The following is a 22,805-nucleotide window of genomic DNA, read 5'->3' on the forward strand; positions in this document are numbered from 1 at the left end:
AAATCAATGCCTGCTTTGCCCAGCTCGCCCTTCAGCCGCGACCGCTCGGAGCGGCTGCCGGCGGCGGCGCACCGCTCAGTGAAGAAGTCCTTGAACTCCTCCCAGAACACGATGGAATGGCAAAAGAACTTGATCTCGTGGGAGTAGCCTGACTGAACGGCGATGGCGACGCGCGCCTGTGGATGTGCTTCACAAAACCTTTCCCACGAGTTGAAGCGCGACTTCAGCTGCTTAGCTTGGTTAGCTGCACCGCTCAATAGCGGCGTTGGACCTAGAGCCTTGCTGCCGGACTGGGCACCATGCTCATGTGTGCTCATGGGGGTTGAGTTCGTTGGAAAAGCGTATTACGGTTGCTGGGATGCCAACAGAACAAACGGGAGGGAGAATGATGCATGATTGAGGATGATGTCCCCAATGACCCTCCAGGTGGGGGGCCATCATGCCCATCATGGGGCACATCCTTACCGGGAGGCCTACCTGGCGTTGCATAAGGCCTGCTTGCCCGAGCTCTTGGGAGTTGCAGGATACAGTGCCAGGCGCGCTGCAGCGCCGGACCCAGGTATCCAGCAGGTTTTACTTGCCAAAGAGCACGGGCGGGCGGCATCCCGTCAGCGCCGCCCCGCCCCAGCGCTGGCAGCCGCCGCCTGGCGCGGTCGCGCCAGGCGGGGTGTGCGTTTACCCTGCACCTGGCCAGCCCACCGCGCCCGAAGCTGGCAGTTCTAGAGAAAGCATGCAGCCATGGTGAACGTTTACACATGAGGCTCCTCAGCCCATGCATGCTGGTGGACGAGAGAGCCGGGGAGGGGCCACTTATTCAAACGAGTGAATCAGGGAATGAACCGCAAGGAATGAAAGGACACTACAGAGGGGACTGGGGCGATCTATTGGCCACAGCGGGGGACGCATGCACACAGGGCGCAAACAATGCAATGCCTGGCAGCGCAATGAATTAAGAGGTCAGCGCATACGTACAAGGGGTTGCGCGCAGTACACTAAGGCAGCGAGTATTAGCGGGGGAGGTTGGTGGGGTTGGTCAATATTAGCAAGCAACGTAGTAGAGGAATGAATTCACGGTATCCAGGATTGGGTGCAAAAGTGAGGGGCCCGCAAGAATGGTGCAGGCCGTGGTATCATGGGGTGGGCACATAAGCACCCGCTGCAGCTACTCGCGGAGCCTGCATCTGAAGTGAAGGGCTGGGTCCGTGGCAGCCCGCCGCCGCTGAGAGGAAAAAGCTGGCGGGCGGCCGGAGAAGCCGGGCCAAAACCGTATCAAAAATTGAACAGCACGGTGCCGTCGGGCTGCTCGTGCATGTGGCCGCAGCACGAGGGCAGGTCCCAAAACATGATGCTGCCGTCTGGCAGCTGCTCCCCAATCCATCTGGCCTCACCGCCCTCGCCGCCGGCGCCGCTGGCGGCCGCCGGCCCTGGCGGCGGCGACGGGGGCGTGCTGGCTGCGCCGCATGCTGCCGTCTCTCCATCCATGCTCTGGCAGCTGCAGCAGGAGGCCAGGGTGGGGTAAGCGACCAGGCATGAGGGCATGAGGCCTGGGAGTGAACGACTCGGCACGTCGAGTCAAGCAAAGCACCCCCCCCCCGCACCTCAGCAACTCCTGCCACTTGGCCCTGCCCAGCGGCTTCCATTCGGTCTGCGAACCAGAACATGATGCGAGCTGAGCAACAGGGTGCGGGGTACGGGCACAGTGTTGCCACGCAATGGCTCAGTCTAGGGCGGGGGCAGCAGGCTGGCCTCGCGGCGGCGGGCTTGGCGGGGCGCCCCACCTGCCCAGCGCTGGTCAGGGAGTGCACGGCGCTGATAGTGACGCATGCACGCCGGGGGCGAGCCGCTGCGCTGCGCAAGGTGGCGGGGAGCGCAGCTGCTCGCGCGGTTGCAAGCTGCGTCATGGTACCCTCGCCCTTGCGCTTGCGACGTCTCTGATGCCCTGGAGATCACTGTCCTGGGGGAGGAGGAAGCGAAGCGAAAGAATGCAAGCGCTGCACGCCACCCCGCCGTTTGTGGCGGGGGTTGCGCCTTGCCCCCATGCACCCAGCGACCTGCACCCAGCTTCATACAAGCGCAGGCGAGATTAAATGGGTATGTGGAAGCAACGAAACGTCGCAGAGCGGCAATGTGCGTTGGGAGGGCCGTGCCATGGAGATGCCCGCCCGGCCGCCCGCCGCCCCGCCGCCAGCGAATGGCACGCTGCTCCATGCTTGCCGTACCCCTGTGCCCCTCAGATGTCCGGCAGGCCCGCCGCTGCCAGCTCGGCCTCTGCGTGCGGGTCGACATAGTTCGGGGGCGCCGGGCAGGGCGCCGATGCGACTGCTGCCTGCACGGCACATGCGGGCGGCACAAGGGCACAGCCGAGAGGCCTCCTTAGGCGGCACGCCTGTGGCAGCATGCTCTCTCAAGGCGACAGAACCCGGTATCCACTGGCAGGCTGCTCGGCAATGCATGCAGCTGGCCTGCGAAGGGCGGCGCCGTGGCGGCGAGCAGCAGCAGCTGCAGCAGCGGACCTGTGCCTGGGTGCGGCTTCTCGGCCACATCCGCCGTAATAGTCAGGCCCTGGCCTCAACCCGGGCTGCCTGCAGGGTGGGCCAGGGCGGCGTGGCGGGGCGACTTCACTTGGTCCGCAGGTGAGAGGAGAAGAGCACGGCAGCGACAGCAAGCGCGCTGCTGCCTGGCTGCAGAGGCTGCCACGCCAGCAGCAGCCCTGGGGGCCGTGGGCTGCCAGCAGCTACACCGCCAGCCTCACGGCCCACACCCTCGCCCGCCGCCTCGGCCGCCACGCCGCCCGCAGCACCGCTCCCGCCCAGCTCGCCGCCGCCTCGACCCGTCCCCGCCTCGGCCTCTGAAGCCAGCATGTCGGGTGTCATGATGCCCGCTGTCCTGTCAGCAACACCAGTAGCAGCGGCAGCAATTGCAGCACGAGCAAGTGTTGCACTGGAGCGCTCGATCGGATGAGACGTTCAGGTGCAATTGACGCAGCGGCGAGGGACAGGCTGCTCAGCAAGCCCCGCCTCTCGGCCTGCCCCATCAGCGGCACCGGCGGCACGTAGCCGCCTCGAGCGCGCAGCTCTGCATCAGCCGCCGCCGCCTCGGGCTCCCTTGGATCAGCGGGGCTGCAGGGAAGGCAGGCAGGCAGGCTAAACGCAGCTTGGCAGACAGGCAGGGACAGGGCCGCGGCCTGGCGGCGCACAGGTGCTTGCCTGCCAGCCCTGGCGCCCAGTGCCTCCTGGTCTGCCCACATCTCTGCACACCTCGGCAGGCGGCCGCTGTCGTACCAAGCGAAGCACACAGCAGCCTGCCATCAAATACGGCATTCCTAACTATAGAGGGGCAATCCATGGCAGAGCATCGTGCAGGGTGGAAAGAAGCAGGCTCATGACTAGGCACACACCAGGCCATCTTTCACTCAATCGTTGTCCCATTGCTCTCTTGAGCCAACATCGGCCTCTGCCTGCCCCTCTTCGTCTCCTCCGACACCTCCAGAGGCAGTACCCCACTCCCTACCCACCCAGCAGCTCCCAGCCCCCTCCAAGGCGCCCCAGGCGGCCCAGCACAGCGCCCAGGCGGCCATGGCGACAGGCGGCGGCTCCCAGGGTGAGCCGGGCGGCCGCGGCGGCTGCGAGCGCCTGCCGCCGCCTGCCCCCGTTGTGCAGAAGCTCCCTTCTCACCCTGCCCTCCTCTTCTCTCAATCCCATCTGCTCTTTCCTTGGCTGGCCATGGCTGCCGCAGGGCCGGAGTTCGAGGTTCACGTGCTGGGGCACCCCAAGGGCGGCCCCGAGGGCCACGAGGGCCAGCTGGGCGCATGTGGGGCCGGCTGCCGCTCGCCTGCCGCCGCCGCCTGCCGCCACCTGCCTGCCAGCCAGCCTCGGACACCCCTGCAGCCTGCCACCAGCTGGTGCACCACGCACGCGTCTGCACTTATGCGGATTGGAGTGGGGTGGAGAAGCAAGATGGCTGGAGATCCGCCCCTTGCACCCGCCGCCGCCAGCTCTTTGTTTAGATTGTTGGCTGTTAACAAGGTTGCCGGCGCCACCGCGCAGGCCCCTTCTCCCACCGCGTGCTGCTGCTGCTGGAGGAGCGGGAGCTGCCCTACACGGTCGACTTTGTGGATGTGGCGCGCAAGCCAGACTGGTGGGTGGCGCCTGGGGTGGGGGCGGGAGCTGGCCAGGTGTACAGCACCATCATTGCTGGTGATGACGGCGCCGTGCGGCGTGGTGAGGGTTGTGTGCGCAGGCCAGGGCTGGCCGTGTGGGGTGGGGTGGCCCTGGGCCGGGCCTGGAGGGAGGGCCGGGCCTGGCGGGTGTGCGGCGCTGCTTCCAGGCGGCGCGGCCCTTGCTGCTGCTGCCGGCGAGCTGTGTTCCCCCAGCTCCCGCGTCGAGCCGTCCTGCCCTGGCTCCTCTGCGGCGCCACCTCCTCCTAGTCTTAGTCGGAGATGTGGAAGTTGAGGCTCCGCTGAGGGGGCTGGACAGAACGGCTCGAAGCGGGGCTGGGGGTCCCGCCCTTCAAACGCAAGCTACCCGACACAAAGCGGGGCCTGCCGGCGGCGAAACCCACGCGGGCCGGCCGGCTGGCGCGCTCTCTAGCCCCTCCTGCTGGCCCGCTCGCCTGGCTCCCACCAGGACTCCGAGTCCTGGGAGGCCCCTACACATCACAGCATCATCACAGCTCCTCCGGTCCGCCTCCCTGCAGCTCCCGTTCTGCCGCCTCCCCTCCCGCTCCCGCAGGGTGACGGAGACCAACCCTGAGGGTACCCTGCCGATCCTCAGGGACTGTGCCAGCGGGCAGCTGCTGCACGACTCAGACGCCATCTCGGGTGCGCCTGCCGGGGGTGCTGCGCCTGCTGCGTCTGCTGCCGACGCCGCCTGCTGCTGCCGCTGCTGCTTCTGCGTGTGTGTGATGCCATCTCGGGTGCGCCTGCTGCCGCTGCCGCTGCCGCTGCTGTGTGTGTGTGTGTGTTTGTGATGGTGGTATGTGTCGGGATGGAGTGGGCGTTGGGGGGTGGCCAGGCCAGCGGCTGCGGCCGGCGGGCAGCCGCTGGCCGGCTCTGGGGCCCACCCAGATGTGGTGTGCCCTGAGTGTGTTGTAGGTGATGGTGTGAGGCGTGTGCGAGTGCTGCCAGGGTGGGGGCTGCTGCACCGCATGTACCGCCTCATGGTACCGCCTGCTGTACCGCAGATTTTCTGGAGGACAAGTACGGCGGCGGTGACGGCAAGCGCTCGCTGCGCAAGCTGGGCGACTGTCCGCAGCCGTGAGCCTGCCCGCTGTGTCCGCTGTGCCTGCTGTGCCCGCTGTGCCTGCTGTGCCCGCTGAGCCTGCTAATCGAAGCTTCTGCACCGGTTTGGGCTGGTCTGGGCGGGGCTGGGGATGAGCTGAGACAAGCCCTGATGCCCCTCCCAAGTCGCCTGCTACAAAGTAAGGCGACTGCATTGCACCATTCCTCCCGCCGCCGCGCCCCGGTGTGCAGGGCGCCGCAGCTGTGGCCCAAGTTCCTGGCCTACCTGGGCGCCGAGGCCGGCAGCCAGGAGGAGGCGGCGGCGCGGCGGGAGCTGGAGGAACAGCTGCAGGCGAGCCCCGCCTTGCTGCCGTGAATAGTAAATCCCTCTTGGTTGCTGCCACGTGCTGCTGCTGCCGCTGCCGCCGCCACCGCTGCTCCTGCTCAACAGCCGCTGCCAGCAGTGCTGGGTTGGAGCCCACACCAGGTGCCCTCTCCCTGCGCCTCGCCACGTCCGCGGGCAGGGCTCCTCATAAGTGTGCGGCTTGCCTGGCGGGTCATGCTGCCTGCTGGCCAGCCAGCGCAGCAGCTGGGTCAGCACAGCAGTCGCCGGCTGGCCTCTTCGGGACGCTGCTGGCGCGGCACACGCGGCTGCCGTCGCGTGATGGCATTGGCCTTTCCGGAACTGCTTCAGCAGGGGGCAGGCTGCCTGCAGCCGTGCTGCGCCCTTCCGGACTGGGCCGCCATTGCAGTGGGCAGCTGCTGCCTGCGCCACAGGGCTTGCCGCGGTGCAGCTCAACCAGCACCGGGGCCCCCAGGCCGGGCCTGGGCGGAAGCACTGCGGAAGATGGGTGTCTCAGCCCTCCCACCCAGGACACTTCAAAGTGCCGAGGGTGCACAGATTCATGCACCCTCATCTGCTCGGCAGCGTGATTGGCAGCACGTGCCGCGTCTGCAGCCGGTCCAGCGCCCAGCGGCGGCGCATGCGGCCGCTACCGCCGACCGCAGGCGCAGCGCTTGGCGGCGGATCGGGGGAGCAGCTGCTACACTGTTGCATGCGACGACAGCATGCATGCCCTGCATGCGTGGCAGGCAGCACCTCGGGCCGTAGGCCTGGCACCCGCCAGCCCACACAACCCTCCATGGAAGCTGGAAACGCGGGTGGCGGCAGCCGCGGCGCAGCCGGTGCCCTCAGTGCAGGCAGCACAACTATTGCGTTTGGTTGGTGATGCCGCAGAGTGATGGCGCACTGCAGCGCTGCCTGCATCCCTCTGCGCCAGCATTCACCAAATAGAATAGCGGTGCTGCCACCAGTGAGGGCCCCAGCCGCCCTCTCCAGCCTTCTCCTGTGTCGCGGCCATGGTTGAGGCTTTCCGCATGCATGTGTGCGGCGTGTGCACAGGCGACCCTGCCACTGCCCAGCCAGCTGGGGTGGGCTTGCACAAGGGCGGCACCGGTGAGCCGCTGCCGACGGGCTGTGCCACGGGCTGCGGGTGTGTGCGCGGGCAGCAGGCCAGAGCTGGCCGCCTGGATGTACATCACATGCGCGGGAGAGGAGGCAGGCGCCCGCCACTTTCTGTATCGGGTTTGAGCAGCGAGGCGGCGCTGTATCACATGCAGCTCAGGAGCCCACCAGCCGCCCGCGTGGCCAGGACTGCCGTTGCTGCTGGGCCATGCCTGCTCCTCAGTGCGGCGGCGGGGCGCGCGCAGCACCCGCGACACGGTCACGGCCCCAGCTCAGCGGCAGCAAAGGCAGCCGTAGCCGGGCCCCGCCGCCTGCCCACAGCTTTGCTCCGGGCCTGCCACGTATGCTCCACACTGCAGCTGCGCTTTTCAACCCCCCATTCGCTCCCCATGCCAAGGCAGGACCCTTCCAAGCTGCTGCCTACCCCAACGTAACTTCCCCTCCACGTCGTGCCCCCCCCACCACTGCAGATGGCTGAGGATGCCCTGCCAAATGAGAGCCCCTATGTGGGCGGCAGGGAGGTGTGCGCGTATGACTGCGCCCTGGCGCCCCGCCTCTACCTTGCCCGCCGGGGCTGCTCCCTGCTCAAGGTGCGCCGGCCGGTGGGTGGCTGGCCTGGCCAGGCCCATGGGCCAGGCAGGCCCGGGGTCGGCCCGGCTGGCTTGGCGGGCTATGGCCCCTGCAGCGCAGCAGGTGGCTGACGCTGAGCCAGGCGGCCTGCCTGCTGCTCGGCCCAATTTGCGCCTGTCGCCGCTCCCGCCTCGCGCTCTTGCGTGCGCGTGTGCGGTCCAGCCATTCTGCCGACCTTGGCTGCCATTCTTTGCCGTGCTCTGCCTCGCACGCCTCTGCTTGCCTTATGCAGGGGTGGGACTTTTGCGGTGAGGGGTACGGCAACCTCAAGGCCTACCTGCACCGCATGACGGGCCGCCCCTCCTGGCGCAACACCGCCTCCTGGGACGACGACTGCATCGCGGCAGACCTGCGCCGCAAGATGCCGCAGGCGTGAGGCCCAGGTCAAGCAGCAGAGCGCGCAGGGCAGGCGGCGGCGATTCGGCGGCTGTTGGGGCACCGTGGCGGCGGGCGCAAACCTGGCAGCGCTGCTATGTGCTGTTCTGTCGCTGTGCTGCCAGTTGTGTAAACACGATAGAGAGGTGGAGGTGAAGAGGAGGGCCCCCCTTGGGACAAGGAGGATGGCTGCGCGGCGCCCGCCTGGCGCCGCCACCTCGCCCAAAACCGGGTTCAAGAGGGCTCGCGGCGGCCAGCTGTGGGCCTCTGCAAGATGATAATAGACGGCTCGCGGCTGGTTGTGACAGACAACAGCGGCGCCAAGGAGGTCGAGTGCATCAAGACGCGGGGCCGCTACGCCTCCATCGGCGACGTCATCACCTGCTCCGTGAAGAAAGCGATCAGGGGCAAGGTCACGCAGGTGCGCCGGAGGGGGGTGCACGGCATGCCGCTGTTGGCCTCTTGGGCACCCCCTGGCCGGCCTGTAACGCCCGAGGAACACTGATGCACGGGGACGCGGCCAGGCAGCAGCCCTGGGCAGGGCCCTGCGCACGTCTTGTGCCCTCGCCGCCGCCGCCGCCGCATGCCCCGCCGTGCCCAGGCGCCTTCCATCGGCGTGCCGACCCCTCCCCCGTGCTGCTTGCCATGGCCGCAGGGCCAGGTGGTCAAGGCGGTGATTGTGGAGACGAAGAAGGAGGTGCAGCGGAAGGACGGCAGGTGCGGGCATGGCTGGGTTGCGGCAGCTTGTCTCGCTTGAGGGCGTCCCAACGCAGCGCAGCAGACGCGCCGCAGGCTGGGCCGAGCTGAGCCGCATGCCACACTACACTCACTTCCACCGCCCGCCGTCATCGGCGTTGAGCTCTCTTCCCTCTCCCCCTGGTCTCAACCGCCTGCTGAACCTCCTGCCTGTGCCGCCCGCCTGTACCGCCCGCCTGTACCGCCCGCCCGTACCGCCCCGCAGCGTCATCAAGTTTGACCGCAACTCGTGCGTGCTGGTCAACCCCAAGGGCCTCCCCATCGGCACGCGGGTGCTGGGCTTCGTCACTCACGAGCTGCGGGCGCGGCAGATGATGAAGGTGGGGAGAGGCTGTGGGTGGTGGTGATGGTGGGCGGCTTCGGCCTGTGGTGGAGTGTTTGTGGCGGCGGCCTGTTTTGGGGTGTGTGTGGTGGTCTGGGTGACGGGGTGTGTGTCCCCATCGTGAGAAGGACCCACGCCAGATGCCCAGGCCCTGCCCACCTGCCTGCCTGCCTGCCTGCCTGCCTGCTGTTCAAGCAATCGTGCTGGCGGCAAGTGGCTTCTCGATTGTTTGCTCGCCGCGTGTGGCCGCCTCACCTGCAGGTGCTCTCGCTGGCGGCACGCGTGTTCTGAGCAGCAGGCAGCAGCAGCAGCAGCAGCAGCAGCAGGGGCAGCACCCTCTTCCGGCAGCCGCAGGGGCACCCCAGCCTGGGGCGCTAGCCTCCTGGCAGCTGGCCGCGGTCTTTGAGGCTCTACTCCTGGCAGCAGTGCCGTAACAGAACCGCGGCAGTGGCAGCAACAGCGGCAGTGTCAGCAGCAGCCCCGTCCGCAGCCAGATGGGCTTCCGGGTGGGCGATAAGCTGTCGCTGGCCATCCTGGGCCTCTGCTGCGGCGGCACCTTCATCGGCCTCGCCCTCACCAGCATCGCCAAGCACAACGGGCAGACTGGGCCGCCCGAGAAGCCGGACTGGCCCTGGCTGCAGGACGCAGAGGCCAAGTTCGAGCAGCGCATGGCGCAGCTGAATGCGGGAAGCACAGGCGGTACCGCCGGCGGCGCCGGCGGCGGAGGCAACAGCAGCGGTGGCGGCAGCAGCAGCAGCAGCGGTGGCGACGGCGGCAGCGGCGCCAGCTGACGGCAGCCGGCCGTGCAGCGGGGCATGTGTTGGGCGGGTGAGCGGCAGGCAGCCGAGCCTGCACCGCTCACCTTTTTCAGGGCTGTGTTCTTCGTTCAGGCGAGGAGCTCTGAGAGCTGCGCCATGCCTGCCCCCGAAGTGCGCCGCCCGTTCCTGGCAGCCCCTGGAGCCTTCCCTCGCTGTCTGCTGCTCCTTATGCTTGGTCGATGCATCGACATTGCATTGCATGCAACTGCAATTGCACACACAAACCCTGAAACTGTGGCTTCACGTGCTCAGTACCCTTGACACGAGCGGAAAGCAGCGGCGGCGCTGTGCCTGCCGGCCGCCGGTGTACTGCCCTGCCCTTCCTCCGCTCCAGAACTGCTGCCTTGTCCAAGGCACCCATGTTACAAAGATAGGAGGGTGGAGCCAGCAGGCAGCGACGAACGGCGGCAAACAACCCTGCCACAGTCGGCCCTGTGCGGCGCTCACGAGCTTGCATGCTGTTTGATTGACAGCAGCTGCACTTTCAGGCAGCATAGCAAGCGATTCGCGGGCCCTCTTCGCCGCCATGGCGCTGGCGATGTCTCGGCGCCTGGGCTCCTCCGCTGCTGCACGCTCCCTGTCGGCAGCGCTGCTGAACAGCTGCAGCGCCGATGCGCCCAGCAATAGCGGGGCTGCCAGCTGCAGCGGCGCCCTGGCAGACGAGTGGCCAGCGGCGGGAGCGGCGGCGGGAGGTCGTCGCCGCTGCACAGGCGCACCAGCCCCAAGCTGGCAGCTTCAATCTTTTGTCAGTGTGCCTGGGGTAGAGGTGAGTTGAGACGCCAATTTCTGGAAAGGAGCGAGGGCATTGGGGGGAAGCCTGCCCTGGGCGGCTTTGGGACCCGTTGCGGAGCTTACTGGTGCTGCCCCCATCAGTGCCCCTTCAGCCTGCTACAGCAGACAGGCGCACTCCTCGCTCTGGCATCGCACGCTTCACTTTCCCGGACGGACTGCCCTGTGTGCAGCAGACCCCCGACAGCCAGGAGGCAGCGGAGCATAGCCTGCCACATTTCCGCAGCCAATGGCGGCCTGTCGTATCGCACGGTGGCAACAACAGCAGCAGTGGCAGCAGCAGTGGCAGCGATGGCAGCATCGAGCCCGAGATGGTGAAGCGGAGGGGCAAGATGGTGCCTGTGGATCCCGGCCTGGCAGCCAAGCTGGAGCCGCTGGCTGCGCAGTGCGCCGTCGCCGACATGGCGGCGCTGGCTCGGGCGGTGGCTGCTCTGCATGCTCCACGGCAACAGGGTGTGATCGACCACGGTCTAGCTGTAGCAGCATACTTGCGCAGTCTGGGGATCGAGCTGCAGCAAATGGCGCAGCTGCTGCAGCGCTGTCCTGAGCTGTTCAGTCGGCCACCCGAGAAGCGGCCACTACTGCTGTTTGGCCAGCTGACGGGGCAGCTGGGCATGACGGCGGCAGCAGCAGCGCGCTGTTTTGAAACGCAGCAGGCAGCAGCCGGTTCACCCAGCTTTGAGCCGGCCATAGTGGTGCTGGCAGCGCTGCTGGCTGCCGGTAGCACGGCGGGCAAGCCTGCCAGTGGCGAGCAGCTGCTTGGGGAGGTGCTGACGAAGCACTCCACCGCAGCGGAACTGTTGAAGTGTACTGGCGAGCGTCTCCAGAATACAATCAACCACCTGCTTCAGCTTGGGTTCAGCAAGCAGCAACTGGCAGCAAGCCTGCACACCCATGGGTGGTCCCTATTCACTCGGCCTCCTGAGCACCTAGCGGAGCTGGAGGCAGCGCTGCAGCAGGAGCTGGGCGGCGACCGCCAGCTGTGGCTCAAGGTTCTGCGGCGGCAGCCTCGCGGGGCTAACTGCAGTGTGGACACCTTCCGCGAGCGAGTACAGGCGCTTGCTGTGGTGAGATAGGCTGCTGATGCATCGTGTGGCATGCCAACGTGGCGGCTGCAGCCACGATGCTTAGGGAGCTTATGGCAGATTGCTTGCCAGCCTACTGCCTCCTTATTGCCGTCTGCAGTGTTAAACCATTGCTGGCTATTTGTTCGAAACCGCCGTTGCAGGAGTTTGGCAGGGATGCGGCGTGCGAGATGGTTAATGCCGCCCCAGGGCTGCTTCCCGTGCCACCCTCTCTATGGCGGCGGAATCTGGCGGTGATGCGGCTGTGTGGCGTGGCAGACCCGCATGCCGTCTCCAGAAATTGTGCTAAAGTGCTAGAATTAGATTGGCCGAATCCTGCCCTGCTGGCCAACCTGCTGGCGCTGCAGCGGTATGCGCCAGGGCAGCTCACTGCCGCCCAGGTGATTGACAGCTGGGCCAGCTATGTGGCAGGCATGTCAGCACAGAAACTTACGGCCCGCCTGCTGTTCCTGGAGCAGCTGGGATTGCTGCCGCGCCTGGTGCCAACCAAGGGCCCTGCCAGGCGGGAGTGGCGGCGCCAGCGGGGACTGCCAGCTAACAGCCGAGCAGCTGGGGAGCCTGCTTTCATCAGCGTTAGAGATCTATCAGTAGCCACACCCGCGGACTTTGCTGGCGTGGTGGCTGCGGCAGCCACGCAACAGCCCTGCGAGCCAGTCAGCAGCAGCAGCATTGCCGCCTTCCAGGCAGGTTTGCCGCAGCTGGCAACGTGGCAGCAGCTCTGGGCACAGGCAGAGGAGATGAGCCAGGAGCTGAGGGGGCAGCTTCCGCAGCAGCTATTGCCAGCCGCTGAGGCGCCTGTTGCCAGCCTCTGAGGCGGCGGGTGAGGAGGAGGCAGAGGGTTGGCTTGGCGGCGGTTGAGGACAGGGATGCTGGCCGGGTGTGAAAGGCCACGACTCGCACCTGTGGCTGTTTCCCTGCTTTTTCTGTGATGACTGGCATTGAACTTGCATTTTAAGCACAATACTGTACGTAACGTCTGTGACAGCAATACAAGCAACCTTCAACAAGCAACCAAGCTCCAGCAAGGCAAAGAAGCTGCGCGGCTGCTCAGCCGCCACCTCAGGCTGCGGCTGCCTACCCTGCGCGCTGCCGGATGCTCCTCCCCTCCACCCGATTCTGCCTGGCGGACTGCCACCCTGTTCGCTCACCGCTCCTTCCTTCAGGCTGCCTGCCGCTCTACCCCGCTGCCCGCGCCTGCTTCACGCCGCTCCATCCGCCGCTCCGCCGCCCACCGCCTCCTCCTCGCCCTCCCCTCCATCCTGCCGCATTGCCCACGCCTCACGTGGCTCAGCCCTGCCTGCCGCCACCCGCCTCGCCGCCGTCCGACCAGTCGCCGCAGTCGTGGCGGCCGCCGCGGCATCGCAGCGCCGCCAGCCGCCCCAGCATCGCCTGGTGCGCCTCAAAGTCTCGCTCGTGCCGCCCACGCTGCACCTCGGGGCTGGGCTTGACGTCCTGCGGCGGCACGGGGCGGGGGCGTGCTGTGCTCCGGTCGGCGCGGCGTGCGTGTGTGCATACGTGGTGTTGTGGGAGGTAGGGTGGGGTGCCAGGCGTGTAGGTGGTGGTTGGCAGCAGCGCCCCTTGCCGGCAGGCGCCAGCCAGCGCCGCCAAGCGTGGCCTCGGCTGCGCGGCTGCCAAGGCCGTGCCTGCCTGCCATGGCCGTGTGCCCCCCGGCCGTGGGCCGCTCCCCTGTCCCCACTACCTGGCCCAGGCCTGCTCATGCGGCCTGTCGGGACGGGGCGGCTGTGACGCGGGAGGCACGGCGGCCCCTGCAACGCACCTGCAGGCGGCGGTAGATGCGCAGGTTCTGCTTCATGGTGGCGGCGGCCTCGGCGCGGCGCCGGGCCACAGAGGAGGCCGCCACGTTGGCGCGGAACTGCGGGGCAGGGCAGGGCAAGGCAGGGCAGGGCGGGAGGCAGGCGGGTGGTGGCGGGAGGCAGGCGGGCTCGGAGTGCTTGTGGTTCAGGGAGGCGAGCAGGCAGGCTGGCAGGCTGGCTGGACGGCAGGTGGCCGGCAGGTGCAGTCAGGCGAGCCGGCACAGGCGGGCGGCTGGGCGGGCCTGAGCGGGCTCAGGGGCCAGTGCAGACCAGCCAACCACAGCCGCAGCCCCAGCCACAGCCCCTGCAGCGCCCGCCCACCCACCCTGTCCAGCCGCGCCTGCCCCTTCTCGAACTCGGGCCGCTGGTAGGCGATCTCCCTGCAGGGGTGGGGGAGGGGCACAGGCAGGCAGGGAGGCAGGGCAAGGCAGGTTAAAACACACTTTGCAGGAGACAAGGTGGCGCATGCGGGCGGCACAGGGTCTCGGTGCGTGCTGCCTCGGCCCATGGCCTTCCTTCCATCACGCCACCACAAGCCCCAGCCCCCGCCACGCTTCCGGCCACACTCCCCGCCAGCCACACCAAGCCCCAAGCGCACCCGCTTCAGCAGCTGGTGGTTTCCTGCAGCCCACTGGCTTGCTGCAGCGCACGCCCCAGACGCCCTAGCCCCATGCCCACGCCCCAGCCCAGCTCAGCCCCAGCCCCAGCCCAGCCCAGCCCCAGCCCAGGCCCAGCCCCACGCCCCACGCCCCACGCCCCCGCGCCCCGCCTCACCCCAGCCGCTTCACCAGGGTGTCGTTGTCCCGCAGTATCTGCCTCACGCGCTGCTGGGAGTGGGAGTAGTTGGAGCGCATGGCGGTGCGGGGCTGCAGGGAGGGGGCAGGGAGGAGGAGGAGGGAATGTTTCACGGAGGGAGATGGGAAGCGGGGGGGAAAGAGGGTGGGTGGGGGCATGGCAATGGTGGGCTGGGAGGCAGGGAGCGGCGGGGATTCGGGGTGCAGCGCATGCGTGTGCGTGTGGGCTTGGAAGCATGTGGGGCGGCGAGTGGGGCTGGCAGGCGGGCGAAGCAGCGGCGGCGGAAGGCCGGCGGGCTGCTTGTCGCGGGCCGAGACACTTGCCACCACCGCAGGCCAGCCCCTCCCATACTGCGCCCTCCACCCACCCGTCCCTCCAGGCACTTAGGCGGCGCGGAGAAGGTGAGGCGCAGGCTGCTGGCGACAGAGGCGAGGGAGGAGTGGGAGGCGGCGGCAACGGGCCGCGGCGGCGCCTGCAGTACGCGAGGGAGTGCAGGCTGGCAGTCAGGCGGCTGCGTTTCGGGGTGCAGGGGTGGGCCAGGGCAAACCTTTGTTGCATGCATGCGTGCATGCCGCTGCCGCTGCAGCAGGGACCCAGCCAAACCGCGCGTCGCACCCGTTTGGCGCTGCCCTCGCTGCGAGCAGGGCTGGCCTGCGCCGCAGCTGCCTCCCCGGCAGCCGGGTTGTGTCCTGTCGCTGCCACCCAATCGGCGGCGGCGGTGGGATCGCTGTGTGCCTTGGTGCCCTCGGCGGGGCCGCCCCCCTGCTCCTCTGCTCCCGCAGCTGCTGCAGCCTCCAGCGCTGCCTTCTCCCCACTCTTCTCCTCCTGTTCCTCCTGTGCCGCCTGCGCCTGCACGCTGTCCCCTGCTGGCGAGTCGGCTCCTGGCGGCTGCTCCAGCGGAGCAGCGCCTCCCGCTGTGGCCTCCTGCTCCGCGCCGCCCTCGTCGCCAGTGGCGCCCACGCCCTGCTCCTCTGCAGCGTTCACGCGCTGCGCCTCCTGGCTGGCCCCGATGGATTGGCTGGCCTCCTTGTCCTGGGAGCCGTCGCCCGCGGCGGCGGCGCAGGCGCCAACTGCCGGCATGGTTGTTGAAGGCGCGGCGGCGCACTCCGGGGCGTCGATGGCCCCCTCCACGCGCTCGATAATCTTCGCAGGCCCCGTCGAGGGCGCCCCCTGGCCCTCCAAGACCGCGCCCTCCTCCTCGGCGCTTTCGACGCCCAGCGGGCAGTTGCGCTGCCCGGCGCCCATTGATGGCTGAGCTATTTCAGGTACCTCCAGCAAAATTCAACGGGTCTCGAGGGCTGGGGCCGGAGATGCCGGACTGATGCCCAGACTGTGTGCCGCAGAGCTGGGGCTTGGTGGCTTGACTGTGGTTAAGCCAAATTATACGACTCGCAATTATGACAAGAGGAGGCTTTTGGGGCCTGCTGGCTGCTCTCTCAGCCTCTCTTCGCGCGCAAACTTTCCACCGCGATTTTTGCGCCCATCTCCACATCATTTCACGTTTTGTGAGGCCCTGGGCTTTCCGCCAACCTGTTAGACTTGACCTGACTGCCTCCGAGGGCTTTAGGTCGGGGTTGGAGCATCGGCCGCTCTGCACTCGCTGGGAGCGCCTCCGTACGGCCTGTGCACCGATTAGGCTGTCATTCGGCATTATCAGGTAGCGCACAGCTCGCTTTTCACGCTCATGCAAACTCCGCCCCTTTGCCCACCACTGGTGCTCCTGCTAGCCGGCATGCGCGAAGCAGGTGCTCGCACGCGCCGCCGGCCGCCATCCTTACCCTCACCCCCCGCCGCCCCCGCCGCCCCTTCTCCCCGCAGGCGCCCGCCGCCCGCCGCGCCCATAACGCCCAGCCGCCAGCGAGGCCTAAACCCGGCGCCATGCCCCCGCGGGGCCCGCTGCTCAAGCGCATGCGCTACTACCTGGCCCAGCTGCCGCCTGAAAACGTGCTGCCGCACAAGAAGCTGAACGCGAGCAGCCGGGCGGTGCTGGACACGCGGCCGTTCCGCAACGGCATGGCGGAAGTGATAGAGGAGATCCAGGAGGGGCTGCTGGTCTCGTACCTGCGCCAGCTGCGGCGCCGCATGAACTGACGGCAAGCACGGGCACTGCAGCTGACCCTTAGCCCAGCCTGTGGCATGGATCCCTCTGACCACCTGCCACCTGCCCATGCTTCCGCCCCGGTCTCCTTGCGCTGCTCCTGGCCGCTTGCCGCCACCTGCCCTCCTTGCCTGGCGTTCCCCCGTCCTGCTTCCATCTGCCTTGCTGGCCCCTTCCGCTCCTTTCCTTGCCCGCTGCTACACACTGTGCTCAATGTTTTACATGTCAACGAGAGTAAATTAGGTTGGGAAAGTAAAATTGCTGCAAGTGGGTGGCACTGGGGGGACCCCGGTGCACATGCGTACAGTAATGATGCAAAAATCATACCAGACCGTTGGTTTCAAGTTTGGCAGGGCGGGCAGCAGCAAAGCTGTGGCACGCTGCGGCAGCGGAGTCACAAGCGCACTCCCCGCATCCCGGCGCGCGTCACCCGCCCTGCAGCGGCAGCCGCTGCACCATATCCCTGCAGGCCGATGGCAGTAGAAAAGCGGGTCAGCAGTGGGCACAGCCGCTACCACAGCCGGCCGGCGAGGCCTCCATGTCAAGAAGGGCCGCCGCCGCGCTACCCGGCCGGCGCCGCTGCAGCCTCCCGCCATAACCTGCGAAACCGCACCTGAGCTGCGCAGCAATGGCGGCAAAGGTGGGCCGGTCTGCGGGGCTGGCCTCCCAGCACCGCTCCATCAGCCACACATACTGCTGCAGCACGGCGGGCGGCAGCGCGTCCGGCCCCGGCAGCAGCTCGGGCGGCGGCACCGGCAGCCGCGCGCCGCCCAGCACCATGCGCGCCAGCTGCGGGCATTTTCGGGGGATGGGGGCGGTCACCACCGGGCGGGCGGCGAGTGAGAAGGGGCCAGGGAGGCTGTGACAGGCTGCCAGCCTGCCAGGAGCCCCCTGCCGCAGGCATGGCAGGCGCGGCAGCCCCTCCCTTTGCTCCTCCCCAAAGGTGAGGGATGCCGCCGCCCCCTCGCACCTGCCAGGGGTTGAAGGGCACCGCGCTCTGGCACCAGGGCAGCTGGAAGGTGAGCAGCTCCCAGAGCACCACCCCAAACCCAAACACGTCCGACGGCGGCGTGGCCAGCTCGCCCTGCGAAGCAACGCGTTTGACAGAAGCGAGCGATTTCCGGGCGGCGGGGCGCATCAGCAGCCTGGAGAACGGTGCCCTGGAGCCCACCCACCTCAGCAGCAACAGCGCAGCCGCGCCAGGAAAATCCCAAACTACCCCCCCGCATGCACACCACCGCTGCTGTCCTAGCAGCAGGCCCACCACCCTAAACCCTTACCACCACCACCGCCACCACCACAACGCCTGGTGGTGGTGGGGGGTGGGGGGGGGGGGGGGCGCCTCACCTGCAGCACCTCTGGCGCCAGCCAGCGCGGGTTGGTCACCTCCTGGCTGGTGCTGTGGTCCTCGCCCAGGATCTTGCTCAGGTTGAAGTCGGCCACCTGGCGAGGGTGGGTGTGGGGGTGTGGGGGTGTGTGAGGGTGGTGTGGGTGGCAGGCACGGGATGCAGGAGGAGCGCAGCGGTGGCAGTGGCGCGTGGTATTGGTCGCCCCAGGCCGGCGGCGGGCCGGGGAGCGGGGAAGGGCAGGGCGAGGGAGGCGATGCGGCTAGGCGGCACCATGCCCCATTGACTCAACACGCCTGCGCACAGGCTCTCAGCCGGCTTCCCACGCCTCCACGCTCCCACGCGACGCGCACACACAAACGCACACACACACATACACACACACACACACACACACACACACACACACACACACCTTGACGTTCCAGTCCTTGTCCACCAGCAGGTTGGGCGACTTGAGGTCGCGGTGCACGATGGGGGGCTGGTAGGAGTGAAGGTACAGCATGCCCTTGGCCGCATCCAGCGCCTGCGGGTTCAGGGTTAGGGTTTAATAGCATTCAGGTAATCGGGCAGGCGATGTGCGGCCTGGTGAGCGCCTCCGGCTGATGGAGTATACTCCATGTGTGTGCTGCAGCGGCTAAGGGTTCGGAACCCGGCTTTGCAGCCGACGGCCGCCAGGCTCCCGCAACCCTCGCCAGCACGCCAGCAAGCCAGCTGCGCGGCTGTAGGGGCAGCGGCGGGGCGGGGCCGCGGCAGCGCCCGCGCCGCGCACCATGAGCAGGCGGCGGTGCCAGGTCAGGCAGTCGGCGGCGTCGCGGTGCCTCCTCGCCTCCCGCAGGCAGTCGGCCAGGCTGCCCCGCTGGCAGTACTCGGTGACCAGGCAGGGCGGCGCCAGGCACGTGCCCATCAGTTGCACGCAGTTGGGATGGCGCAGCGAAAACATGAGGTCCGCCTCCTGCGGGAGGAGGGCGTGGCAGGGGGCCCAGGCGTGGCGCAGGGTGGGAAGCGTGGCGCAGGGTGAGAGGGGCGGCGCGGGGTGGGCCGCCTGCGGCCGGTTGGCCGGCCAGCTGGGAGCGCGCCGTGCACCAAGCGCCACGCCAGCCCAGTGACATATTAAACAGAGGCGATGCAGGAGCGGTGCTGGCAGCGGCAGCCACGCGGCCAGGCAGGCAGGCAGGCGGCCAGGCAGGCGGGCGGCGGCAGCCAGGCGCGCGTACCTCCTGCAGCCGCGTCAGCACGGGGCTGGGCTTCGCCAGCGCCTCCGCTATCGACCCCGTGTCCTGCAGCTGGGCCTGCGGCAGCAGCAGCTTGACGGCCACCGGCGTGGCGTGCCACTCGCCCATGTACACCTGCACGGGGCCGGAGGGGTGGTGTCGGCAGGAGCAGCCGGGTGAGCCTGCCGGCATGCGCGGCGCTGTGCCTCTGGTGTGGGCAACAGCAAACACATCGACACGACTGCCTTGAGCAGCGTGCGGCTGCCGCTCTCCGAGCCAAGCTGGGCGTTGGCTGGCTGCAGGCGCCGTGCCGGCAGCGCGGCGGCGCTCAGCCGCAGGTGTGCAGGGCTGCGGGCAGCGCCCGGCACGCCACAGCTTGTGTGCGGCACCAGCCAAGCCGGCGGCACCCAGCAAGCAGCGCACGCACCCGCCCAAAGGCTCCCTCTCCGATCTTCCCCTGCAGGTGCAGCTGCTCAAAGGGGATGTCCCAGAGGGCGCTGTCCGAGGAGGAAAGCGCGGAGCGGCGGGCCGACGGCGTCAGCGACGTCTGGCGGGACGGCGGGAAGGAGGGCGGGGGTGAGGCGGCGGGCGGATCCCCCGGCAGCTGCAGCTGCGGCGAGGGAGGAGGGGCGGGGCAGGGGGTGTGGTGAGAGGGGGCTCGTGAGGGGAACACGAAGCGGGGTGTGGCGACAGCGTGCGTTTGTGCCTGGGTGTGGCAGGTGGAGCGCAGGGCATCCCGCTGGCTGCTGGAGCGGGCACAGGCGGGGAGCACGGCGTCCCGGGGGCACAGCGGGGCGCAGCAGGGCGCAGCAGGGCGGCCTGCTCGGCAGGCCGCGATGCCGGTCTCCATCCGTTGCGGGAGCCCCCGCCGCACCTTGGTCCGTATGAAGGACAGGAAAGCGTCGTCGCTGTCTCCCTCTCCCTGGCCGCTGGGCCGCGTGGTGTTGCTGCAGCGAGGCGGGTGGCAGGTTGGGAGACTGAGAGGCGAGCAGGCAGGCATGCAGGCAGCAGGCGGGGAGGCCGGCAGGCTGGCGGGGCAGCACTGATACTCGGTGCAGGGCAGCAGCAGCAGCAGCAGCAGCGGCGGGGGAGGCAGCAGCGAAGCACCAGCCGGCAGCACCGCAAGCAGGCGGCACAGCCGCCGCACCTGTGGAAAGGGTTGCGCCCGCCCGGCAGCACGCTGTGCGCTGTGCCGGGGCTGCTGCCGTCAGACACCTGCCGCGCAAAGGCGGGCTTGGCGCCGCCGCCGCCGCCGGCGCTGCCGGCGCTGGCGGTTGCGTCGTGCAGGCTGGAGGCGTCGTCACTGCTGCCTTCGACTTGCAGCGCCACGTCACCTGCCGCTGCGCCTGCCGCCGCTCCGGCCCCGGCCGCCGCCAGCGCCGCCGCCGCCGAGGGCTTGACGGCAAAAGCAAAGGAGCTGGTGTTGCCGCCAAAGGAGTCTCCCTTGCCCCCGCTGGCGCCGCCGCGGCCGCCGCCCTTGCCGGGGTCGGCCACCCTGGCTGCGGCGCGGCGCCGCCGCCACACCACGCACGCCGCCAGCGCGGCGGCGGCGCCCAGCGCGGCACCAACCGCGATGCCGGCGATCGCGCCGGCCCCCAGTCCGGAAGATCCGGTGTCAGGCGCCGGCTCGGGGGGCGGCGCCGTGTCTGCCGTGGTGTTGACGAGAGAGTAGAGTGCCTTGCCGGCGGTGTAGCTCAAGCCGCCGCCCATGCCCAGCCCTGCGACGGCGCACGGCGAGAGCCAGTCAGCGGAGCAAGAGCAATCCGTGGGTTACCGGCCGCTTCTGATGGGCGGGCGGGAGCGAGCGCGCACGGCTGCCCGCTGCGCCGGCAAGCGCAAAACCGAGCCACCCGCCCTGCAGCTGTCTTGAGGCGCACATGGCCACACACACCACACACTACCCGTCCCCACACACCCACAAATCAGGTCAACACAACAAACACACGATGCCCGCACACCCCAACCCTGTCCCCACACACCCACAAATCAGGCCCGCGCACCACACCCACACCACACCCCAACCCTAGCCCCCCGACACCCACCCGGCAGCTGCATGAGGTCGACCATGGCCAGGGCGGGCGTGACGACGGTTAGGTTCTCGTACATCACGCCCCAGCCGCCGCCGCCGTTGCTGGGCGCCGGCGCCGACACGTTCTGGAGCACCGAGGAGGCCTGCAGGGGCGGGGCGGGCGCGGGACGAGCAGGCAGCGGAGGCAGCGGCGTCACTGGAGGGCGGTGTGGGGCTGGCTGGAGAGAGAGAGAGTGTGTGTGTGTGTGTGTGTGTGTGTGAGACAGAGAGGGAGAGAGAGAGAGAGTTCTGTGCGTGTGCGTGGATGTGTGTGTGGTGGGGCCCAGAGCCCTGGCCAGGCTGCCGGGCGGCGCAGCAAGAGAACGGGCGAGCCTGGGCAGGGCGGCGCGTGGGCATGGGCGAGTTGTGTCGGCCATTCCGGGCAGTACCAGCGGTACCGTGATCGCACCTGCTGGAACAGGTTGGGGTCCGGCACCACCAGGTAGCTGTCCAGGAACAGTACCTGCAGGAGAGAAGGTACAGGATAAGGTACATAAGGAGTCCCAGGGTGCGGCAATGTGGTAGGGTGAGGGCCAGCGGGGGCCGGGCTGCTGGCGCCGCCCCTCCAGCCGCCAGCCGCCGCCACCGCCACAGCCTCCCGGGCAGTCACGCTGCTGCCTGTGCAGCCACATGCCGGACGCTGCACAGCTGCTGCCACCGCCGCTCTCCTCCGCAGCCTCTGCCGTACGGGGCGGTCGGCGCCGGCGCTGCTTGCTGCTTCCCGGCGCGGGCGGGTGCCCACCTGGTGGCCGTCGGCGCCAGTCACTGTAGGCCACAGGGGCGACCCCACCACCTGCACCCGCACCGTGCGGTTTGCAATCGCCTCCTCCCCGTCGCCCACATCTGCAGCCGAGCGCCGCAGGGATGGGGCACAGGCAAGCGCCAGCGCAGGATGTGAGGCGCCCCGCCATGCAACCGTTGTCTGTCGCCCTGCTCTGCGCCTGCCTCCTGCCGCCTGCCACCAACCAGCCCCCCGCTGCCACTCTAATTGCCCCTGCAGACATCCCCCAGCCACTGCCCCAGCTGCTGCAAGTCCGAGAAAGCTGGAAACACGCCAGCCCCACACTCACTCTCCGAAATGATCCCCTCCAGCACCAGCGTGGAGTCCTCATACACGTTGATCAGCCCAGACACGTTGCTCCAGTCCAGCACCACCGGGGACGACGGGTCGGCTGCAGCAGTTCAGGGTGGGTGGCAGGCAAGTGGTAGGCGGGGCCGACAGCGGCATGCCGGCCGGCAGCAGCTGGAAGCAGGCAGGGGTGCCGTCCCGGCCACGTAGTGCAACCATACACCAGCCGCCGCAGCAGCCGCTTTTGCCACCAACCCTTCTCACCCGCGCGCAGCCACACCGCGCCCGACACATTGATGGGAAGCGTGTACTCTTGAAAGTGGAAGTCGCCCGGGGCAAAAGCGATGTTGCCTGCAGCAGGGGGAAGGCAGCACGCGGGGAGGCGGGGCGAGGCACGGCGCAGGGTGAGAGGGCAGGCCAGGCAGGCAGGCGAGAGGAACGGTGGGTGGCGGGTGAGAAGAGCGAGGCTGGGACGGCAGGGAGGCGAATGGGGCGGCGGGGTAGGTGAGGGCAGGCACGCCGGCAGGGCAGGCACCGGATGCGGCAGCAAGCAGCTACGGCGGCACACCAGCCTGGTCCTCCTCCCTTCCATACCGCAAGAGGAAAGGCAAGCGGCGGCGCACCCGACAGTGTGATGTTGCCCACTCCAGAGGCCAGGGCCTGGAGGAAAGCAGCGCCCGTGCCCACGGTAGCGCTACCAGGGTTGAGGTCCCCCCATTGGGGCTCCTGCGCCCAGCCGGCGGCAGGCGCCGTCCCTTGCGCATCGCCTGCACCGGGGGAGCGGCAGCGGGGGAGCAGCCGGCGGCCGGCCGATTGGCAGCAGGCAGGCGAGCCCGCGCTTCCGCGGCTGCCAGCCTGGCCAGCAAATTTTCGGCGCCGGCATGCCAGCCGCTGTGCCGGGCTGTTTCTGCCGGCCTGCTCTGATGGTGCACGGCTGGGGCCG

At 68.7% G+C, this 22,805-nt stretch overlaps 6 protein-coding genes across 6 annotated transcripts; 4 read left to right on the plus strand and 2 right to left on the minus strand.

The window, feature by feature from the left end:
- Positions 1–3,575: 3,575 nt before the first annotated feature.
- CHLNCDRAFT_141455 (hypothetical protein) lies at positions 3,576–5,594 on the plus strand (the record flags this gene model as incomplete). The annotated part of the gene is made up of 6 exons (XM_005843118.1): positions 3,576–3,600; positions 3,736–3,810; positions 4,047–4,137; positions 4,731–4,819; positions 5,182–5,254; positions 5,471–5,594. The coding sequence occupies 6 exons, from the start codon at positions 3,576–3,578 to the stop codon at positions 5,592–5,594; spliced, it is 477 nt and encodes a 158-aa protein (XP_005843180.1).
- A 1,559-nt stretch (positions 5,595–7,153) lies between these two features.
- Positions 7,154–7,689, plus strand: CHLNCDRAFT_141456 (hypothetical protein; the record flags this gene model as incomplete). Its single annotated transcript, XM_005843119.1, has 2 exons — positions 7,154–7,273; positions 7,546–7,689. 2 exons carry the CDS (start codon positions 7,154–7,156, stop codon positions 7,687–7,689), a joined length of 264 nt encoding a protein of 87 aa, XP_005843181.1.
- Positions 7,690–7,962: 273 nt separating this feature from the next.
- On the plus strand, positions 7,963–8,791 carry CHLNCDRAFT_28356 (hypothetical protein; the record flags this gene model as incomplete). Its single annotated transcript, XM_005843120.1, has 3 exons — positions 7,963–8,109; positions 8,344–8,405; positions 8,650–8,791. 3 exons carry the CDS (start codon positions 7,963–7,965, stop codon positions 8,789–8,791), a joined length of 351 nt encoding a protein of 116 aa, XP_005843182.1.
- A 1,319-nt stretch (positions 8,792–10,110) lies between these two features.
- Positions 10,111–12,270, plus strand: CHLNCDRAFT_141458 (hypothetical protein; the record flags this gene model as incomplete). Its single annotated transcript, XM_005843121.1, has 5 exons — positions 10,111–10,350; positions 10,547–11,140; positions 11,300–11,422; positions 11,602–11,631; positions 11,806–12,270. 5 exons carry the CDS (start codon positions 10,111–10,113, stop codon positions 12,268–12,270), a joined length of 1,452 nt encoding a protein of 483 aa, XP_005843183.1.
- A 475-nt stretch (positions 12,271–12,745) lies between these two features.
- On the minus strand, positions 12,746–15,312 carry CHLNCDRAFT_141459 (hypothetical protein; the record flags this gene model as incomplete). Its single annotated transcript, XM_005843148.1, has 6 exons — positions 12,746–12,910; positions 13,236–13,331; positions 13,598–13,652; positions 14,047–14,138; positions 14,435–14,539; positions 14,683–15,312. The coding sequence occupies 6 exons, from the start codon at positions 15,310–15,312 to the stop codon at positions 12,746–12,748; spliced, it is 1,143 nt and encodes a 380-aa protein (XP_005843210.1).
- Positions 15,313–17,192: 1,880 nt separating this feature from the next.
- Positions 17,193–18,469, minus strand: CHLNCDRAFT_13183 (hypothetical protein; the record flags this gene model as incomplete). The annotated part of the gene is made up of 4 exons (XM_005843149.1): positions 17,193–17,249; positions 17,513–17,608; positions 17,921–18,037; positions 18,284–18,469. Coding segments are annotated over 4 exons (456 nt in total), but the record flags the coding sequence as incomplete, so codon positions are not given.
- Positions 18,470–22,805: the final 4,336 nt, after the last annotated feature.

The sequence above is a fragment of the Chlorella variabilis genome, assembly GCF_000147415.1.
Source record: "Chlorella variabilis unplaced genomic scaffold CHLNCscaffold_34, whole genome shotgun sequence".
Classification (NCBI taxonomy): Eukaryota; Viridiplantae; Chlorophyta; class Trebouxiophyceae; order Chlorellales; family Chlorellaceae; genus Chlorella; species Chlorella variabilis.